Source organism: Acanthochromis polyacanthus, chromosome 22 (genome assembly GCF_021347895.1).
Source record: "Acanthochromis polyacanthus isolate Apoly-LR-REF ecotype Palm Island chromosome 22, KAUST_Apoly_ChrSc, whole genome shotgun sequence".
NCBI classification, from domain to species: domain Eukaryota; kingdom Metazoa; phylum Chordata; class Actinopteri; family Pomacentridae; genus Acanthochromis; species Acanthochromis polyacanthus.
Genome location: NC_067134.1, coordinates 477460 through 496481, shown reverse-complemented (window position 1 = coordinate 496481; position 19022 = coordinate 477460). Strand labels below are relative to the sequence as shown.

The 19022-nt window shown below is 36.8% G+C and overlaps 2 protein-coding genes across 9 annotated transcripts in view; both read right to left on the bottom strand.

Annotated features, from left to right (window-relative positions):
• LOC127531955 (NACHT, LRR and PYD domains-containing protein 13-like) overlaps positions 1-4430 on the bottom strand; it is a 27340-nt gene extending 22910 nt beyond the window's left edge. For 2 of the 5 annotated variants that reach the window (XM_051942570.1, XM_051942573.1), the window contains exon 1: positions 4135-4290. Coding sequence is in view for 1 of the 5 variants with exons in the window: in XM_051942571.1 (XP_051798531.1) it covers positions 4343-4415 (73 nt within the window). In the remaining 4 variants the exon portion in view is untranslated. Of the gene's footprint in view, positions 1-4134; positions 4295-4342 lie in introns of those variants that run through there. The other 3 variants (XM_051942571.1, XM_051942566.1, XM_051942575.1) reach the window with 3 other exon arrangements.
• LOC127531940 (uncharacterized) overlaps positions 1-19022 on the bottom strand; it is a 26298-nt gene extending 7276 nt beyond the window's left edge. For 2 of the 4 annotated variants that reach the window (XM_051942448.1, XM_051942447.1), the window contains exons 1-8: positions 18880-19021; positions 14058-14172; positions 13806-13873; positions 12402-12839; positions 10606-12226; positions 10225-10488; positions 7459-7893; positions 1454-1891 (exon numbers count right to left, since the gene is read on the bottom strand). In XM_051942448.1, the coding sequence (XP_051798408.1) occupies positions 1454-1891; positions 7459-7893; positions 10225-10488; positions 10606-12226; positions 12402-12839; positions 13806-13809 (3200 nt within the window). In that variant the 5' untranslated portion in view covers positions 13810-13873; positions 14058-14172; positions 18880-19021. Of the gene's footprint in view, positions 1-1453; positions 1892-7458; positions 7894-10224; positions 10489-10605; positions 12227-12401; positions 12840-13805; positions 13874-14057; positions 14173-18879 lie in introns of all 4 variants that reach the window. The other 2 variants (XM_051942446.1, XM_051942449.1) reach the window with 2 other exon arrangements.

The window sequence follows — 19022 nt, the reverse complement described above, 5'->3', positions numbered from 1 at the left end:
GCATATTTGTCATCTTCAGACCCACTTTGCAGACATAAATGTAGCTTTGGAGGAGACTTGTCATGTAGTTTGCTGTCATTTCTTTAGGAATTATCACTGCATCAGATTATGAGGATGACAGCAGCAGAATAGAACCAAATCCACTCATCTGTTGGATAGTGGGATGTTTCTAGTGGGACATTTTCATACCTGGACATATATTTAATGCTAATCTCATCCACTAATGTGACCAACACTTCACTGCTAAATTTATCATCATGAAGGAAAGTGTTTGATAGGAACAAAATGGATCCTCTGCTTTGTGTTCCACTGAGAATAAACTTCAAGACCAAAGTCACAGCTGGACTCTGACAAAGTTCAAGTGTGACAACATGAATATTTAGAGTGACTGATGAAGAGTTTACCTTCAAGCATCTCTGCAATAAGTAGGAGGACAATACACTGAGTTGAATTTGTGGAGACTGAAAATGATGTCAGATGCTTTTATTCAAAAAGAATTTATCTTATTTATTTATAAAGAAGCATTTTGAAACTCCACAACTCTGTTCTACTTGGATCATTTTTGTTTTTGTGGTAAAAACTGTCACATCTGCTCTATCAGTGATGAAAGATAAAAGAAAATAACTTGGTGTTCATTTTTAAGATCAAGTATTTCAAATTAAAAGTATTCTGTGTTTAGTTTTGTATTATTGTGACATGAAGCTACATGTGGTTCAGAAAATATAACCAGATGATTTCTGGATTATCAGAATTTAAGCCTAAAGATGAAACGTTTCATGATGACAAAGTTTTTCATATTTCAACTCACTCAAAATGAGAAACTATTTCATTACTTTTCCAATATTCCAGATTCTGAATCAATGACATGAAGAGAAATAAAACTGAACATTTCTGGAAGCCTCAAATTTCACTGAGTAAAAAATTCTGTTGAAAGATGGTCAACAGGACATTTTTAAACTACTTTGATCGCAGAAGATATTTGATATATAAACCTAAAATTTCACACATTCCATTTTACAAATTTATATTCAATAATAATTGGTTTTATCTAAACGGAGATATTTAATCAGAAGACCTCTGATGAACAGAGATGGAAGAACCCTCTAGAAACTGATATAAATGACTTCACTTTATATCCTGTTGGCTTGTTTCATCTATAATACAGCCAGTTTCATAAACTGATCATACATGTATAGAAATCTCAGACTCAAAGACAAAAAGTAACTAAAACACTAAATAAATACAGTGGTGGAAAGAGAACAATGTTTCCCTCTGAAATGAGCAGAGATGAAACAGAACTGAAATATGACCCCATGTGGATAAAGTCAGAATGTAGAAATATAAAAGTGATGACAAAGAAATATGACTGAAATATTTCAATCAGTACAATGACATCAGAATTCATGGATTTCTCCTTGTATAGACTGAATGGTGTAAAGTAGAATTCATTTACCTGAGCTGTGAGATATAAGGCAGACACTGCAGGAAACTCCTCACTTCACTCTCTTCATGTGACCAGCCTGTCAGCTCCACTGGTTTCTTCTCTGATTGGAGTTTCAGCACTTCCAGGAGGATGGAGGTCTTTCTCTCTGAGAGCTTTATGGACCAGACTGCAGGAGCTGACTGGAAAACTGACTGTAATGATGGAAGGACTCTCAGACCTGTTTTAGTCTCATAGTCCTTCACATGGGAGAACAGATCCAGCAGGAAATCACTCTGATATTGAAAGCCTTCATCACCATACATGTATCCTAAAGGAAAGTCTTCATATCTGCACACTGATGATAACAGCTCCAGTATCTTCTCTCCTGTCTGCTGTTCTCTCTCTGCTGCTGCACAGAACAGATTCACAAACATCCTGGTTGTTTCATCAAGAGGTAACCGCTCAACACTGTAAAATGAAGAGAAAAACATGTTTTAATGATTTCATCTCAGTCATAGAAATACAACTCCACATGAGGAATGATTCCTGTTTCATCAGTGCAGTAACAGATGCTTTACAGGTTACAGATTTCATCTTCAAACTCTTAAAATATTCACAAACCCAATAACTTTACATGTCAGAGTTTTTCCTTGTCTGTGTTGTGTTTCTGTTCAGATAAATCAAATATTTTCTGAGATAAATGCTTTAGTTTAATAATGGACCGTCGATCCAGTTTCAACAGGTTTTTTTCTGCATAATGAAATTTCAGGTTGTTTGAACAACAATATCCCAGAAACTATTCAAGATAAAAACCTGAACATTTCTCTCCTTTTGTCATCATGTCAATAATTCAGAATTGATAAGATTGGACAAGTAGATCTAATAGTCTCTGATTACAAGTGACACAAAACATTTTAAAAACTGAAGCCATCATGAAAAGTTCCATCTCTGAACTCACATTAACAAATAAAATATTGATGCAAAACTCAACTAGTGATATTTTCTGAACCACATGTAGCTGAATGTCACAATGATACACACAGAACACCAAGAATACTTTGAATATAAAATACTTGGTCACAAAAATGGAAAGAAATGTATTTCCATTGAACTTTCAGAACTGAGCAGCTTTGACAACTTGAAACACAAAAACTGAAATAATAGTAGATACTCCGATCTGTTTCAAACAGAGTTCTGCAGTTTATAAACTCTTCTCCAAATAACACAGAAAATATATGTATATATTTAATAAGGGCATATTTGTCATCTTCAGACCCACTTTGCAGACATAAATGTAGCTTTGGAGGAGACTTGTCATGTAGTTTGGTGTCATTTCTTTAGGAATTATCACTGCATCAGATTATGAGGATGACAGCAGCAGAATAGAACCAAATCCACTCATCTGTTGGATAGTGGGATGTTTCTAGTGGGACATTTTCATACCTGGACATATATTTAATGCTAATCTCATCCACTAATGTGACCAACACTTCACTGCTAAATTTATCATCATGAAGGAAAGTGTTTGATAGGAACAAAATGGATCCTCTGCTTTGTGTTCCACTGAGAATAAACTTCAAGACCAAAGTCACAGCTGGACTCTGACAAAGTTCAAGTGTGACAACATGAATATTTAGAGTGACTGATGAAAAGTTTACCTTCAAGCATCTCTGCAATAAGTAGGAGGACAATACACTGAGTTGAGTTTGCGGAGACTGAAAATGATGTCAGATGCTTTTATTCAAAAAGAATTTATCTTATTTATTTATAAAGAAGCATTTTGAAACTCCACAACTCTGTTCTACTTGGATCATTTTTGTTTTTGTGGTAAAAATTGTCACATCTGCTCTATCAGTGATGAAAGATAAAAGAAAATAACTTGGTGTTCATTTTTGTGATCAAGTATTTCAAATTAAAAGTATTCTGTGTTTAGTTTTGTATTATTGTGACATTCAGCTACATGTGGTTCAGAAAATATGAGTTGACTTCTGGATTATCAGGATTTATTTGATTTGAGCTCAAAGATAAGATGTTTTATGATTACTTTAACTTTATTCATATTTCAACTCACTCAAAATGAGAAACTATTTCATTACTTTTCCAATATTCCAGATTCTGAATCAATGACATGAAGAGAAATAAAACTGAACATTTCTGGAAGCCTCAGATTTCACTGAGTGAAAAAATTCTGCTGAAAGATGGTCAACAGGACATTTTTAAACAACTTTGATTGCAGAAGATATTTGATATATAAACCTAAAATTTCACAGATTTGATTTTCAATTTATATTTCATGATAATTTTAAAAGAAGTAAATCAGAGATTAATTAGAAGACCTCTGATGATTGAGATGGAAGAACCCTCTAGAAACTGATATAAATGACTTCACTTTATATCCTGTTGGCTTGTTTCATCTATAATACAGCCAGTTTCATAAACTGATCATACATGTATAGAAATCTCAGACTCAAAGACAAAAAGTAACTAAAACACTAAATAAATACAGTGGTGGAAAGAGAAATGTTTCCCTCTGAAATGAGCAGAGATGAAATAGAACTGAAATATGACCCCATGTGGATAAAGTCAGAATGTAGAAATATAAAAGTGATGACAAAGAAATATGACTGAAATGTTTCAATCAGTACAATGACATTAGAATTCATGGATTTCTCCTTGTATAGACTGAATGGTGTAAAGTAGAATTCATTTACCTGAGCTGTGAGATATAAGGCAGACACTGCAGGAAACTCCTCACTTCACTCTCTTCATGTGACCAGCCTGTCAGCTACACTGGTTTCTTCTCTGATTGGAGTTTCAGCACTTCCAGGAGGATGGAGGTCTTTCTCTCTGAGAGCTTTATGGACCAGACTGCAGGAGCTGACTGGAAAACTGACTGTAATGATGGAAGGACTCTCAGACCTGTTTTACTCTCATAGTCCTTCACATGGGAGAACAGATCCAGCAGGAAATCACTCTGATATTTTCCATCCATGTAATATGAAGGAAATCCTTTCATATCTGCACACTGACGACAACTGCTCCAGTATCTTCTCTCCTGTCTGCTGTTCTCTCTCTGCTGCTGCACAGAACAGATTCACAAACATCCTGGTTGTTTCATCAAAAGGTAACTTTCTGAACTCTGTAAAATGAAGAGAAAAACATGTTTTAATGATTTCATCTCAGTCATAGAAATACAACTCCACATGAGGAATGATTCCTGTTTCATCAGTGCAGTAACAGATGCTTTACAGGTTACACATTTCATCTTCAAACTCTTAAAATACTCACAAACCCAATACCACCTTAAATGTCAGAGTTTTTTCCATTTCCTGTCTTGTGTTTCTGTTTTTCCATCAAGAGGTATTAACATGACTGAATAGTTGTCACTGAGCTGCAGCTCTTTTTATCCACATCTTTTCATTCTTCTCATACAGGTACCAGACTGTCACATGTTTCCAAAGTGTTGCAGGAAATATTTCTACATCAACAGATAAACTCACATTCTTCTCTCTGCTTCATTGCTTCAGTCAGTCACTGACCTTCATTAAGTTCTATCAACTCTTTCACATTCATGATCAGTTGACTAATAACATGAGAAACAATGGACATGAAAATAACACACCGTCTTAATAACTCAATCTACAGTTAATTTAAATCAGCAATTTATCATGAATCATGACATAAAATATCGAAATCAAATAAAAAATGTGGGTTGATTCCATACCAAATCATCCATTTTTTTTACATTTTTGCTCCAATATCTCTAATTTGACACAACTTTTTTTAAAGCATAAAATATGGAAGTTTGAAAGATTGTAGGTGATCCATCTTTCCTGAGAAAAATGCTTTAGTTTAACCCCTTAAACTTCAGTGTACCGCCGGCGGTACACTTACTAATTTGCATAGGAATTTCAAGAATGTCCGACGGCTGCAAACGCGATTATACAAACACTATACGCCGATGGAAAGCTTAGATTCTTATGAATCCGCCGGTATAAACCACTTTCAGATGTGATTACCACAGCGGGTGAGAAAAACACATTTGTCCGACAAAAACGAATATCCATCCATCCGTTCTCTATACACTGTTTGGACAACAATATCTCAAGAATTATTGAAGTTAAAAACCTGAAATTTTTACTGTTTTCTTCATGTCATTAAGTCAGGATTGTTCATATTGAAAAAGTATTTTTTTAAAAACTGTCTGATGGTGGGTGAGCAGACATATGAAAAAGGAAAAATTGAAGCCATCATGAAAAGTTCCATCTCTGAACTCACATTAACAAATAAAATATTGATGCAAAACTCAACCAGTGATATTTTCTGAACCACATGTAGCTGAATGTCACAATAATACACACAGAACACCAAGAATACTTTGAATAGAAAATACTTGGTCACAAAAATGGAAAGAAATGTATTTCCATTGAACTTTCAGAACTGAGCAGCTTTGACAACTTGAAACACAAAAACTGAAACAATAGTAGATACTCCGATCTGTTTCAAACAGAGTTCTGCAGTTTATAAACTCTTCTCCAAATATAACACAGAAAATATATGTATATATTAATAAGGACATATTTGTCATCTTCAGACCCACTTTGCAGACATAAATGTAGCTTTGGAGGAGACTTGTCATGTAGTTTGCTGTCATTTCTTTAGGAATTATCACTGCATCAGATTATGAGGATGACAGCAGCAGAATAGAACCAAATCCACTCATCTGTTGGATAGTGGGATGTTTCTAGTGGGACATTTTCATACTTGGACATATATTTAATGCTAATCTCATCCACTAATGTGACCAACACTTCACTGCTAAATTTATCATCATGAAGGAAAGTGTTTGATAGGAACAAAATGGATCCTCTGCTTTGTGTTCCACTGAGAATAAACTTCAAGACCAAAGTCACAGCTGGACTCTGACAAAGTTCAAGTGTGACAACATGAATATTTAGAGTGACTGATGAAGTGTTTACCTTCAAGCATCTTTGCAATAAGTAGGAGGACAATACACTGAGTTGAATTTGTGGAGACTGAAAATGATGTCAGATGCTTTTATTCAAAAATAATTTATCTTATTTATTTATAAAGAAGCATTTTGAAACTCCACAACTCTGTTCTACTTGGATCATTTTTGTTTTTGTGGTAAAAATTGTCACATCTGCTCTATCAGTGATGAAAGATAAAAGAAAATAACTTGGTGTTCATTTTTGTGATCAAGTATTTCAAATAAAAAGTATTCTGTGTTTAGTTTTGTTTTATTGTGACATTCAGCTACATGTGGTTCAGAAAATATGAGTTGACTTCTGGATTATCAGGATTTATTTGATTTAAGCTCAAAGATAAGATGTTTCATGATGACTTTAACTTTATTCATATTTCAACTCACTCAAAATGAGAAACTATTTCATTTCTTTTCCAATATTCCAGATTCTGAATCAATGACATGAAGAGAAATAAAACTGAACATTTCTGGAAGCCTCAAATTTCACTGAGTGAAAAAAAACCTGCTGAAAGATGGTCAACAGGACATTTTTAAACAATTTTGATTGCAGAAGATATTTGATACAGAAAACTAAAATTTCACACATTGACTTTTAATTTTTTGATGTTTAATGATACTTTTCTTTTAAAGCAAAGATAAAGCAGAAGACCTCTGATGATTTGAGATGGAAGAACCCTCTTGAAACTGATAAAAACTATCAGTTTATATCCTGTTGGTTTGTTTAATCTATAATACAGGAACAGTTTTATAAACTGATCATACATGTATAGAAATCTCAGACTCAAAGACAAAAAGTAACTAAAACACTAAATAAATACAGTGGTGGAAAGAGAACAATGTTTCCCTCTGAAATGAGCAGAGATGAAATAGAACTGAAATATTACCCCATGTGGATAAAGTCAGAATGTAGAAATATAAAAGTGATGACAAAGAAATATGACTGAAATGTTTCAATCAGTACAATGACATCAGAATTCATGGATTTCTCCTTGTATAGACTGAATGGTGTAAAGTAGAATTCATTTACCTGAGCTGTGAGATATAAGGCAGACACTGCAGGAAACTCCTCACTTCACTCTCTTCATGTGACCAGCCTGTCAGTTCCACTGGTTTCTTCTCTGATTGGAGTTTCAGCACTTCCAGGAGGATGGAGGTCTTTCTCTCTGAGAGGTTTATGGACCAGACTGCAGGAGCTGACTGAAAAACTGACTGTAATGATGGAAGGACTCTCAAAAACCCTTCACTCCTAACATGTTGGTACAAATCGAGATAGACGTTACTTAAGTCAGTTTGATGAGGGAACAATGAGAGGAGCACATTCACTACATTTGGGAAGCTTTGCTCATCGTGAAGTGCTGCCTTCAGGCATAAATCCAGTAACAGTCTACTTTGTTGTCTCTCCAGTGTCCCATGGAATTGCTCCTGGTTCACCAAACCTGGACTTCTGTTGGTCATCCTAAAGCTGCATCATAATAAATGTAATAACAGTATTAATAATAATAAAAACGATAATATCAAACACTTTTCTCCTCATATACAATAAAAACACAAACAGAATTTCAGCTTGATGTACTAGTTTTCATTTTACAATGTGCAAATGAAGAGAAAAATATGAAGACTTGTGAATAGCAATGATCCTTTATCAAATCAAGAAGTTGGAGTTATTTATTTTTGAAAGAATTCTGTTTATTTATCTTTTCATTCCAGCCCGTAAATTACCAAAATACGAATGTTCTGAAATGTGATCCTTAATTAAACTCATTGTGCATCTTATTGCACCTGCAATGTTTTATCTGACACATCTTCAGCAGAATTTCTGAGATTCTACAACAGAAAAAGTACAAATACATCAGTAGATATTAGCTCAGAACCATAGACAACAAGGCCAGCCTGAGGCTTGATTCTACAAAGTTTAAGTTCATTAGCAGTATGATTTACCACTCATCACAGAACAACAGATCTCTCTGAACACCCAATTTTAAACTGGGGATGGGGCCGATCCGACCCAGTATTGGTATCTGGTCCTAATATTAACAAAATTCATGGATCGGAAATTTCTGATCCTACCCCTGGAGATTTCCGATCCATGTCTGTGCTTTAATATTGTCTGCTGAAATGACTCCACAAGTGATTCCCTGCTGCTCTGCTAGCTGACTGCAACATGTTGAATGGATTTCCTGAACGGAACGTGTCTCAGTGACACGCAGAGTAATAAGACCCGCCTCCATTCAGGAAATCCATTCCACAATAACTTTCAGTTCTTTTTTTTTCAGAAAAAAAAGAAATAAAAATTATTGTGTTAATAAGAAGACATGATGAATGTTTTTGAGAAAACCCATTCCACACTTGCAGCCAGCTAGCAGGCGAGCACTGAGCAGCACTGTGGCTGACCAACTTCTCATTACAACATTTCTGCTGTGTGGAAATATGATATGTACGAATGTGTGCATGTATTTCCCAAATGGCAACTTTAGGTCAGTATAAGGTCATTAAAGGAAGTCAGAAAAACAGGAAATCCTGTGAACAGGAAAATCCCATCCTGAAAATAGATATGTAACTGTGGAGGTACCTATCCACTAGATGTATTTTTCTTGCATGTAAATGTGCTGTATCTGGAAATCGCCCGCTTGGTTGATGGTCATGAATGGGCCACAACATTGTCACATGACAGCACTTTCAGCTTGACAGTCTGGCAGATGTGTCGGGCCAACATGGCGGCTAGGTTGCAAATTTTCTCTTTTATTTCAAAAACACGTAAGCAACAAATATTTCTTTAAGCCAGATCTCTACACTCTGCATCAAATTTGCATAAAGTAGAAGTCAAGTCTACTTTATGCAAATGGGTAAACACACCGGCTCGCAGCTTGAAACAAACCGCATGCTGGTCCAATTGCAGTGCATTTCCAGCTGTAATCCGATGTGTTTACTCAGAGCTCATTTGCATAAAGTAGACTTGACTTCTACTTTATGCAAATTTGATGCAGAGCATAGCGATCCGAGGCATCCCAAAACCTTCATCAAATGTCTAAACTAGCCATTGATGAACTACAATGAGGACAGATTCAGCTACTGCAGCTTATTTCTCACCTCAAATGCTTTCACAAATACTTTTCGTTGAAATGCTTTCAAAATAAAAGAGAAAGTATGAGGAGGAGCCCCCATGTTGGTCCGGCACATCTGCCAGACTGTCAAGCTGAAAGCGCCGTTATGTAACGATGTTGTAGCCCATTCGTGACGTCAACCAAGTGAGTGATTTTCGGATGAAGCACATTTACATGAGAGAAAAATGTATAGGACACTTGGCTCAAGGGTTTCAAATTGACTGTCAATTTTTATTAAATCCAAGACAGATACACATAAAGAGTAAACTTCTCTAACACTAAAACTCTCCAAATAAAATACAAAGGGCTGCTTCATCTGATCAGCACAAATTAAGTCTACTGGCTCTTGTAGCATTCACAAATCAATATCAAACTTACTTGTAGAGAGGAGTTTATTACAGTCTCATATAAAATCAACTATAATTATAATAATATCAAAGCAAGCAGAGCTCTGGTATCGGAATAGTAGCAGTATTGGCAGATTTTCAAATTCAGGTGTCGGAATTGGATTCGAAGTGAAAAAATGTGGATTGTTGCATCCCTACTTGAAACCACATGATTAAGTCAACTTATTAAAAGCACCATTGTTGTGACATGATTGGTGTGAGGACAACTCTAGACAGAAGGACTTACATTCCAACATTGACAGATGGGTTAAAACATGAAATCTCTATTAGACTAAAGCTACATACCTGAGTGAGCTGATGTATGGCAAAGCCTCTATTAGGGACTCACAGAGACTCTGGCAGACAGGAGTTTCTCTGTCCCAGTAGAGGCAGATATTGACCTTTGTTGTCATCCTCTTCATGACTTCCACAGCTCTTTCAAACAGCTGTTTTTTACCCTCCACTGGAAGGTGCAGCTGATTTTCAACAAGGCCAAGTAAGCTTCCAAAGTCCATCTGTTCTTCACTGAGAAGGAAAATCTTCCACAGCTGCTGTGGCAAAAGGTCGCACCTGTAGTTTAAAGAATAACCTCATGATCAAACAGATCCTCAGTATATCATTCTCATTATACTGTATGTTGTAACCTGAGCAGTAATCTGGCTCTAAAAAACAAACACTCACTCATACCATTTGACATTTTGAAGGCATCCAAACAGTTGTCTCATTCCTTTCTCTGATATCGTGACATCATCAAGGTTCAACCATATTTTCCGTTCCTTAGACTGACTGACCACATAGGCCACAGCACAGCAGGGGTAAGGATCAAGACTCTCTCCACAGAGGTCAAGACGGTAGTCCAGTTTCTCTAGAAGGTAGATGCATGCCTCTGGACTCTGGGACTCATACAAGCACTGGCATAAGAACAACGTGTCGACATCAAGCCCACTGTCTTCAGTGTCAACCACATCTGGGACTAATGTGGTTATGAGCTCCTTGAAGAACCAGTCAGATGTTTTGTTGAGCTCCTCAACTGGAATCAGACACTTCATCCAACTTGGGCTCTTCTTGTTCAACAGTCGACACATGAAAGGGATCAAATGTTTCATGTGTTTCATCTCCTCAGTGAGGCTCTGCTGAAAAACATTCCTGATTTTATCAGGACTCTTTAAGAACCACACGGCTGCAAAGAACTCCTGCAGTGTGTAATGGAGGAATGCGTGTCTAGTTTCTGTTTCAGTTCGGCTGACTTTGATAAAAAGTGGTTTCAGGAAGGAAAGGACACAGCTGTCTTTACAGGGCACTTCAGTCAGGCTCACAGTTTTCCCCTGAGTTGCATGAAAAGCTATTCCAGCCAAAGACAGTATTTCTTCTCTCTTGGTTTTGATGAAGGTGTTTAGCTCTTTGTTCTTTGTTTTCTTGCTGTTTATCTGAAGGCAGTAACGAGCAATGTCAATGTAGATTTCTGTTACAGTGCATGGCTGTGGAGAGTGTTCTGATGAAGAGCAGGCAGCCACCATCAGAGCATACATTGGTACATGGCAAAGAGTCAGCAACTCCAAGCTGCTCAAAACCTTCTGTGCATCGCAGAGTGTTGCAGATAAGTAGGACTTTATGGTCTGCTCACTAAATCCTTTCACCTCCACTCTGAGACAGTCCTCAGAGAAGAAGTCTTCCTCATCATCTGGTCTGCAGGTTATGATGATCTTTGCATCAGGTAGTAGGTCTTTCTCTACAAGCCTCTGCACCACTGATAGAGACAGATCTGTGATGCCATCAAAAATGATGATAACATTATCAGAGTTACTCTTTATGTCCTGTAAAACCTCATCCACGCCTACATCTGGTTCACTGAACCTATTAAAAAGAAGATCCTCCAGGGTCATAGCTGGTGTGGTTTGGGACATTTCCCTCATGTCAAAGTAGAACATGTAATCTAACTCCTTGTTGTCCTTTTCTGCCCACAGTCTCAACATTTCACAAACGACTGCTGTTTTTCCAATTCCAGGCTTCCCGACCAAGAGGATGTCTTCCTGTGTTTTCAGAAGGTCAGTGGGGGAAATTTCTGGTTTGTCCTCAGGGATGTATGTCCTCAGTTTCTTAGGTCGACTCATCTTACTTTTCCTTCTCTTCCATTTCTTGATTTTAGATGGAGATGGGCTTTTCTGTGTATCCAATACAAGTGAGGTGTATGACAGATCAGGCCTCCTTTTGTCTTCAAACAGTTTTTTACTTGCATTCCAAAACTCTTCAGATAATTTTTGTGCTTTAAACTTCAACTTTTTCTGATATCTGTGGCACGGTCTTGGGCCTAAAATAAAATAAGTTAGAAAATAAATGCAATATAACACAACCACGGTTTTCTCCTGATCTCTTGCTAAATATCAAATATTTGCACACAGACACAATAAAATGCATTATGTAGAATTGCTAAATTTAATAATAAGAAATGTGACACATTTGAAGCAGAATTTTCTTCACAATACCTTGCAGGTAGTCCACATCCATTTGTGTTTCTTCCTTGAAAGAAAAGCAGCTGATCCAGTGGTGAAGGTCAAACTTCTGGGTTCCAGTGGAAGCTCCAGTGTTTTTCTCAGGGACAGGAGCCGGCCTTTCTAAAGTCCTCTTCCTCGTCACGTCAATAATTCTGAGTAACTCATAGCAGGCTGCTTCCCCCTTTTTTATGACCTTGTCCAGGATTTTTCTGGTTCTATCGAAGTCATCACGCTCTGTCTGTATTTTGCTGACCTCCTCATCACTGAGAACTCCTTTCTGATACAAGTTCTCCAGAATCACAGAGAGATTCTGTAGTTCTCTGACAAGGTGCCTTCTGGCTCTACTGACATAATTTAAGGCGGACTCTGATGTACAAGCCATGTTTCCTGACTCCTGTGAGTTCTGCACACAGACCAAACGCCAATGACCTGCAGAACAAGACACCAGATTAACAAATGTTCAATAACTACTCTGCCTGTGATGTATCAGATGTTACTCAGGAACTTAGATGAAGCAATATTTGCAGTTCAACATCAATTCTAATGTTGGATCTCAGTTAAAAGTAGGCGAGTACTGATGTGTTATTTTTAAGCCAGTTTTGATAAAAAAAAATTTGAATAATCAATCAAACTAATAATCTATATTAGGAAACAATACACATTTGCAGTAAAAATGAAAATCTTTTTCAAATTTGGAATAACACAAATTTCAAGACAAACCTTCACTGAAACGTCTTTGTCTAATTATGTTCTACATACGTCTGATTAATGGGCCAGGCCAATAACCAGTCCATAACTAATTCAATGATAGATATCCATGTCCTACTGAAGAATATGCTACCAAAATGGGAAGGTAGGGATCCAAACACTAATCCTGTCTGTAAACACAGGTAAAACACCTGGTTAAATCTGTGGCTTCTGAGGAAGTTTAAAAGTTGTCAAACCCACCAGGATTGTCACTTTGAGGCTGAGTGCTGAAACACACTATTCACCACACCAAAGACTCTAACAGCTCCAAGTAAAGTTAATACTGAACATCTCTGAACTGTCAAGTCTCACATAGTAATGCTCTACAGGTCTGACCAATAAACTGTAGTTTGCTGTGGACGTGTTAAATGCATTTGATAATGTGTACATTTTGTTCACATCAATGATTCATGTTCAAATCATGTTTACATTTCTTATTATTCATCTGCAGTGTTTAATTCAATTGGAAATATTGTGAAACAGAAATATGACATGTTTTTGTGTGGAATGTGTTCTAAACATAGATTCATGGTTTTATTGTCAAACTAAAATGTTTGAAGACTTCAAAACAAATTTACCACATTTGTAAGAACACCATCACACACAGCTCCATGCAGACTGCTCAGTAAATCAGAGAGAAACACTTACACATCAGCCTCAAAGTCTCCTCTGATGACAAACTATCAGCTGCTCAGCATCTTCAGAATGAGATTTTCCTTATAAGACAAAAACAAGAAAAATATCACAGTAAAAAAACTGTAAGACGATAATAATAAAGTCAGAATAGCCTGTAAAATATATAAAATGCCACAAGTCCAAAAAAACATTGAATTTCATGCAAATCTAGTTATTTGCTGAAAGACAAATAAAGCTGTTGACAGAAAGTTTGTCTGAGCTCACCTGAAGGTACCTGCAGGATTTATGACCATAAAACAGCATTTTGGATCCAGCCATGGTTCAGTATGAAACTTTCACAACTGTGATGTGGAAATTTGAAACCTCCAGTCTGCACACACTGAGAATAGATTTCACAGTAAAGTAGAATAGATCCTCTGTCCAGCAGTGAAACTTTTGAATGAAAAATATTTACATATTTAACAAATGTAATGTTTCATTTCCACAAGAGGAGGCGATGGATCTTCAAGAACTTCTAACAAGGCAGCTTAACGCTTTTGTGGAAAAACATCAAATCCAAAAGATGACAGAATCCTAACATTTTTATGTGACTTTAAGCATTTTGGGAGGTGACTTTTAGGCTTTCTGAGCAGTAGTGACAAATCTGTAGGCTTCTATTTCGTCCCCGTCGAGTTTCAGGGGAAGTGTGAGATTGAGATCTAGTCAAGGCTGAAAAGCGTTTTCACCTTCTCTGAAAATTTTAAAACACACACATGATTTATATTGTGATTAAGTTCTTATTGTCCCTAAAAGACACGACAACTGAAAATCAACCAACATACAAGAGAGTTCCTTTAAGCTACAAGCAAATACAGTCTCTGGGACCAACCAAACTAAAGATGATTTTAAGCAGAATTAGAGCATGTATGAACTCTTTTTACAGACTTTTTATGCAATCATAAGTAAGGACAGAAAAAAATAATAATCTAGTTTTGTTTGTATGCATCAGTTTATTTCTCTTGAGGGAAAGAAAGCAAAACATGTTAAACAGAAAAAAACAAGATAACTACTACTGGACCATTAGCTTCACTTGTTAGCTTTAGCTGTAGGTAACAAAGTTGCGTACACCGGTCTCATAAAAAAAACATGTAAAAGAGGAAAATTAAAGTCAATTCCCAATGGATTATTGGCTTATAAATTATATTCATTTGTTAGTTAAAACCTGTTGAAAGCAGTTGGCTAGAAAGGAAAATATGTCAAAAAGAACTGTATCATAAAAATCTTTATGATACTGTCTATGCTCCAAACAGATACTCTTGCTAGCACCGTTACAAAGTTAGCTAACTTAATGCTAATAAAAACAGCTTGAAAAAAGTCAAGACGCCGAAGTTACTCACACACTGCTGGTTTTGTCTTCGATGGGCGAAAACAAACAGTTCGGTAAAGTTGGAGAGACATTCACAGATCCAGACTTCTGGCATCAATAACTCATTAGATATACGTTGTCAAAACATAAACGAAGCCTCTTTCCCATTGTTGTAAGGTAGAGGTTGTGCTACAAGGCCAGTTTTATCAAAAGTCGCAACATTGGTGTCTATGCTCAGCCGGCCTTTCAGTAACTTTACTCTTCTACACTACAGTGTCATTAACATTACTGCCTGCCGTTGGCTCTTGTTTATCATGCTACAACACTTAGTTTTATATATATATAATGGATAGAGGAAACAGACGAGGAAAATTGGAATGAAGCTTGTTCAAAGGCACAGAAACAAACAATAAATACAAGATTTAAACTATTGCAGTATAAATGGCTAATGAGAGTGTACATCACTCCTGCCATGCTCCACCATATGTCAGCATAAATCCCAGACACAGGACATGAGACCTGCTTAAAATATTGTATTTGTCTATCTGGCACTGTATTTAGTTACATTTACTTCTAGTGACTTGTATTTTACATGTTCCATTTTGATATTATGATTCTAATTATTGCCTTACCTAATTTATAATTCTTCATTTCTACATTGATTCATTATTTGCTTAACCATTATTTATTTACTGATTTTTTAAAAAATTTATTGAATTTGCTTTTGTTACGGCTGTGCCTCTGTCCGCCTCCCCCTGTCTGGTAATTTGTATTTTTGTGTGCTGGGCTGCTGTCGCCCCGCCTCCTTGTCCGTCCCACCACACCTGCAACATCTGGAGCTGAGGTTGGATTGGAGCAGGGGAGGGACGACCGCTTCAATCGAGGGTCCAGCAGCTGTTAAAAGGCCTGTTGATGCCAGGCGTGAACTAACCGTGACATCACCCGTTGGTTTCAACGCCGAGAAAATGAAGCCCGGATTTTGCTACTTCCTGGTTGCCGTTTTGGATTTTTTGGAGCCAGTGACGTAAAAAGCGTCATCAAACAGGCTGGACCGGAGAGCAACTAGGGGCAGGATTGGCTGCGGACTCTCTTATCCCGCCCACATTTTACCGCAGAGGCTTCTGTTGCTGTCTATCAAGTATAGCCACACTCCCTGGCTCCGCCAACTTTAACGATTTATTTAAAATTCAGTATTGATTTATTTAAGATCGGCCACCTGATCTCTCATTTTGACCATGAAAACTAACAGGGAAAAATCCTGAGCTGTAGAAAATCATTCTATCAAATTTTATTTTTTCCAAAAATGAATTGGGGTCTATGGAGAAAAAGATTTTTGGAGCCAACCCTAGCGGACGGCGTGATATTGCAAGTTTTTGACACTTCCGGGTTGGCTTCAATTCTGGAGCCAGATGCTACGTCCACTTTATATACAGTCTATGGTTGATGCCAGCATTCGGTGGCAGTTCCTCAGGAAGGGATCTGTCCGTGTTGACTCTGTGAACTCGTCTGTGAGGCTGGAAGCTAGTCAGAAGTGTGAAGTTAAACCATATCTGAAACCTTTGCTAGCTTTAGTTAGGGGTGCTTTTGCCTTTGTATTTCTATTTGGAGCTTTTATTTGTGTCTGATGTATTTTTATTTTTCCCACAGTCTAGTGGAGTCTACTTCCAAGAGAAGGCCACTTTGGTTCGATTTGTTTCTTTAATTTCAGCAGCACCCATTTACTTTCAGATCCCTCACTTTGTCTGTTGAAACCTACCCTTATCAAGAATAAAACAGACTCGATTCTGGAAATTCATTGCTTTCATTTGCATTTGTTAAAATTCGGTTACACTAGACAGTGGGGTTGTAACAGCTTTGTTTTATTATTATTTTCTTTTGTTTTGCTAAGAAATCATTGAATGATACAAAGAGTTAGAATGGTGCAGTGTGTGGGTGTTTGCACATATGTGTTCTTTTGTTAATTTACAAAATCTGATAATAAAGATATTGTAGGAGAAAAAAAATCACAATTTTAAGGTATTTTTAGAATAAAAAAAGCAATAACTTCACTCTTATACACTGTAGTGTCACCAAATTCACTGGAACCTTCAACTGGCTCCTGCTGGTCAGACTACAACTCTTGGTTTGAGACTAGATATTTTTGCAGAATTTAAAGGAATTTTTATTAGTAGTAAAAGTCAATAACTTCACTCTTATACACTGTAGAAAAAATAAACTCCATCCAAACATCAAAGAGGTCCTGCTGATCCTACCTTCAGATTTTTACTTCCAAGTATTGTCTGTACAGTCCTTAACTTGGAAAATATCATTAGCAGTTTAACATTCTGGTTTAAATGAATCAATTAACACTGCAGCCTTGTCAGAAGGTCTTTCTTCCCAATCGTCAGTACTTGAGGAGTCTAAACAGTTTAGTTTGGTATATTGGTGTTATCTGATATTCTCCTTGGTGAGGATTCGAAGTTCTGTTACTGTTGTCAACTGGCCATTCAGTAAATAAATTGTCCAAGTAAAATCTGCAGTCAAGTGTCATTTGTTTACGTCACCATGACTCCTGACAGCCTGCTGCTGCTGCTGAAAAAAATCCCAGAGAAAACACTGTATAGTACTGCATACATGAAGAAAAGAGCCATCAAAGCTAATTTACTCATTAATCCTTCAAATTCACACACAACTGCACACACTGGATCTTATGCACAACTTCACATGGCGATAAACAACCAAAATAAAATAAAATTCTGTCACTTTTGGTAATCAGTGTTCCACAATCGACCCAGAAATGGATGATCACTTTATATGTTACAACAAAAATATTTGAGATATGTAACAATTTCAAAATCCTTGAAATCATGAAAAATTGTTAAATATCAAATCAAGAGTTGTAGTTTGATCAGCAGGAGCCAACTGATGGTTGGACAGAGTGTAATTTTCTACAGTACATAAGAGTGAAGTTACTGAATTTTATTACTAATAAAATGATAATAAAATAAGAAAATTCCATAAATTTATGAAAAACAGTTAATATCAAACCAAAGGCTGTAGTATGACCAGCAAATATGACCAGCAGGAGCTAACTGATGACTCCAGTGATTTTGGTGACTCTTCAGTACAGAAGAGTGAAGTTATTGAATTTACTACTAATATAAATTCTTAAAATTCAGATTTTTTTACTGAGTATCAAACCAAGAGCTGTAATTATGACCAGAAGGACCCAATTAATGTCTTCAGTAAATGTGATGGCTCTACAGTGTATAAGAGTGAAGTTTTTGAAATTTGTGTCTCTCTTCGCTGTTGCAGCGGTTTGTAATTTGCAGACGGTCCCTGTTCATTCGTCACACGCCGGCTGCTGATAGACGCCAATATTATTTCTACAGCTTTAAAGACAGCGACTTTTGATAAAACTGGCCTTGTAGCACATTATCTGGCTTACAATGATTTGAAAGAGGCATCTTTTATGTTTTCACAACATATATCTCATTAGTTATTGATGCCGGAAGTCCGAATCTGTGAATCTCTTTTCTAACTTTACCGAACTCCATCAGGACGTCAGCACTGATTAAACTGACGCTTATTTGTGAACTACAGGCCGATTCAGAAATGATTCCTCAACTGTTTTCTGTTTAAAACTCCAGACTTCACTTCTGTATGAAGAACTAAAGGGTATGGTTTCTTTCTCAGCCCCACAAAAGATAAGTCAACATTTTCCACCTTTCAGAAGTTTTCAGCTCTTCTTCTGGATCTTACCTGCGTGTCGCTGCGTCCACTGCCTCCAGATGTCACAGAGGTTCTTCGGTGGGTTTCTCCCACAGACAGACTGCGCTTTGTCCGTGTGTCTTTCCACGTAGTGACTGAAATTATTTCCTGGTCTGTGTCTGTGTTCGTTTCAC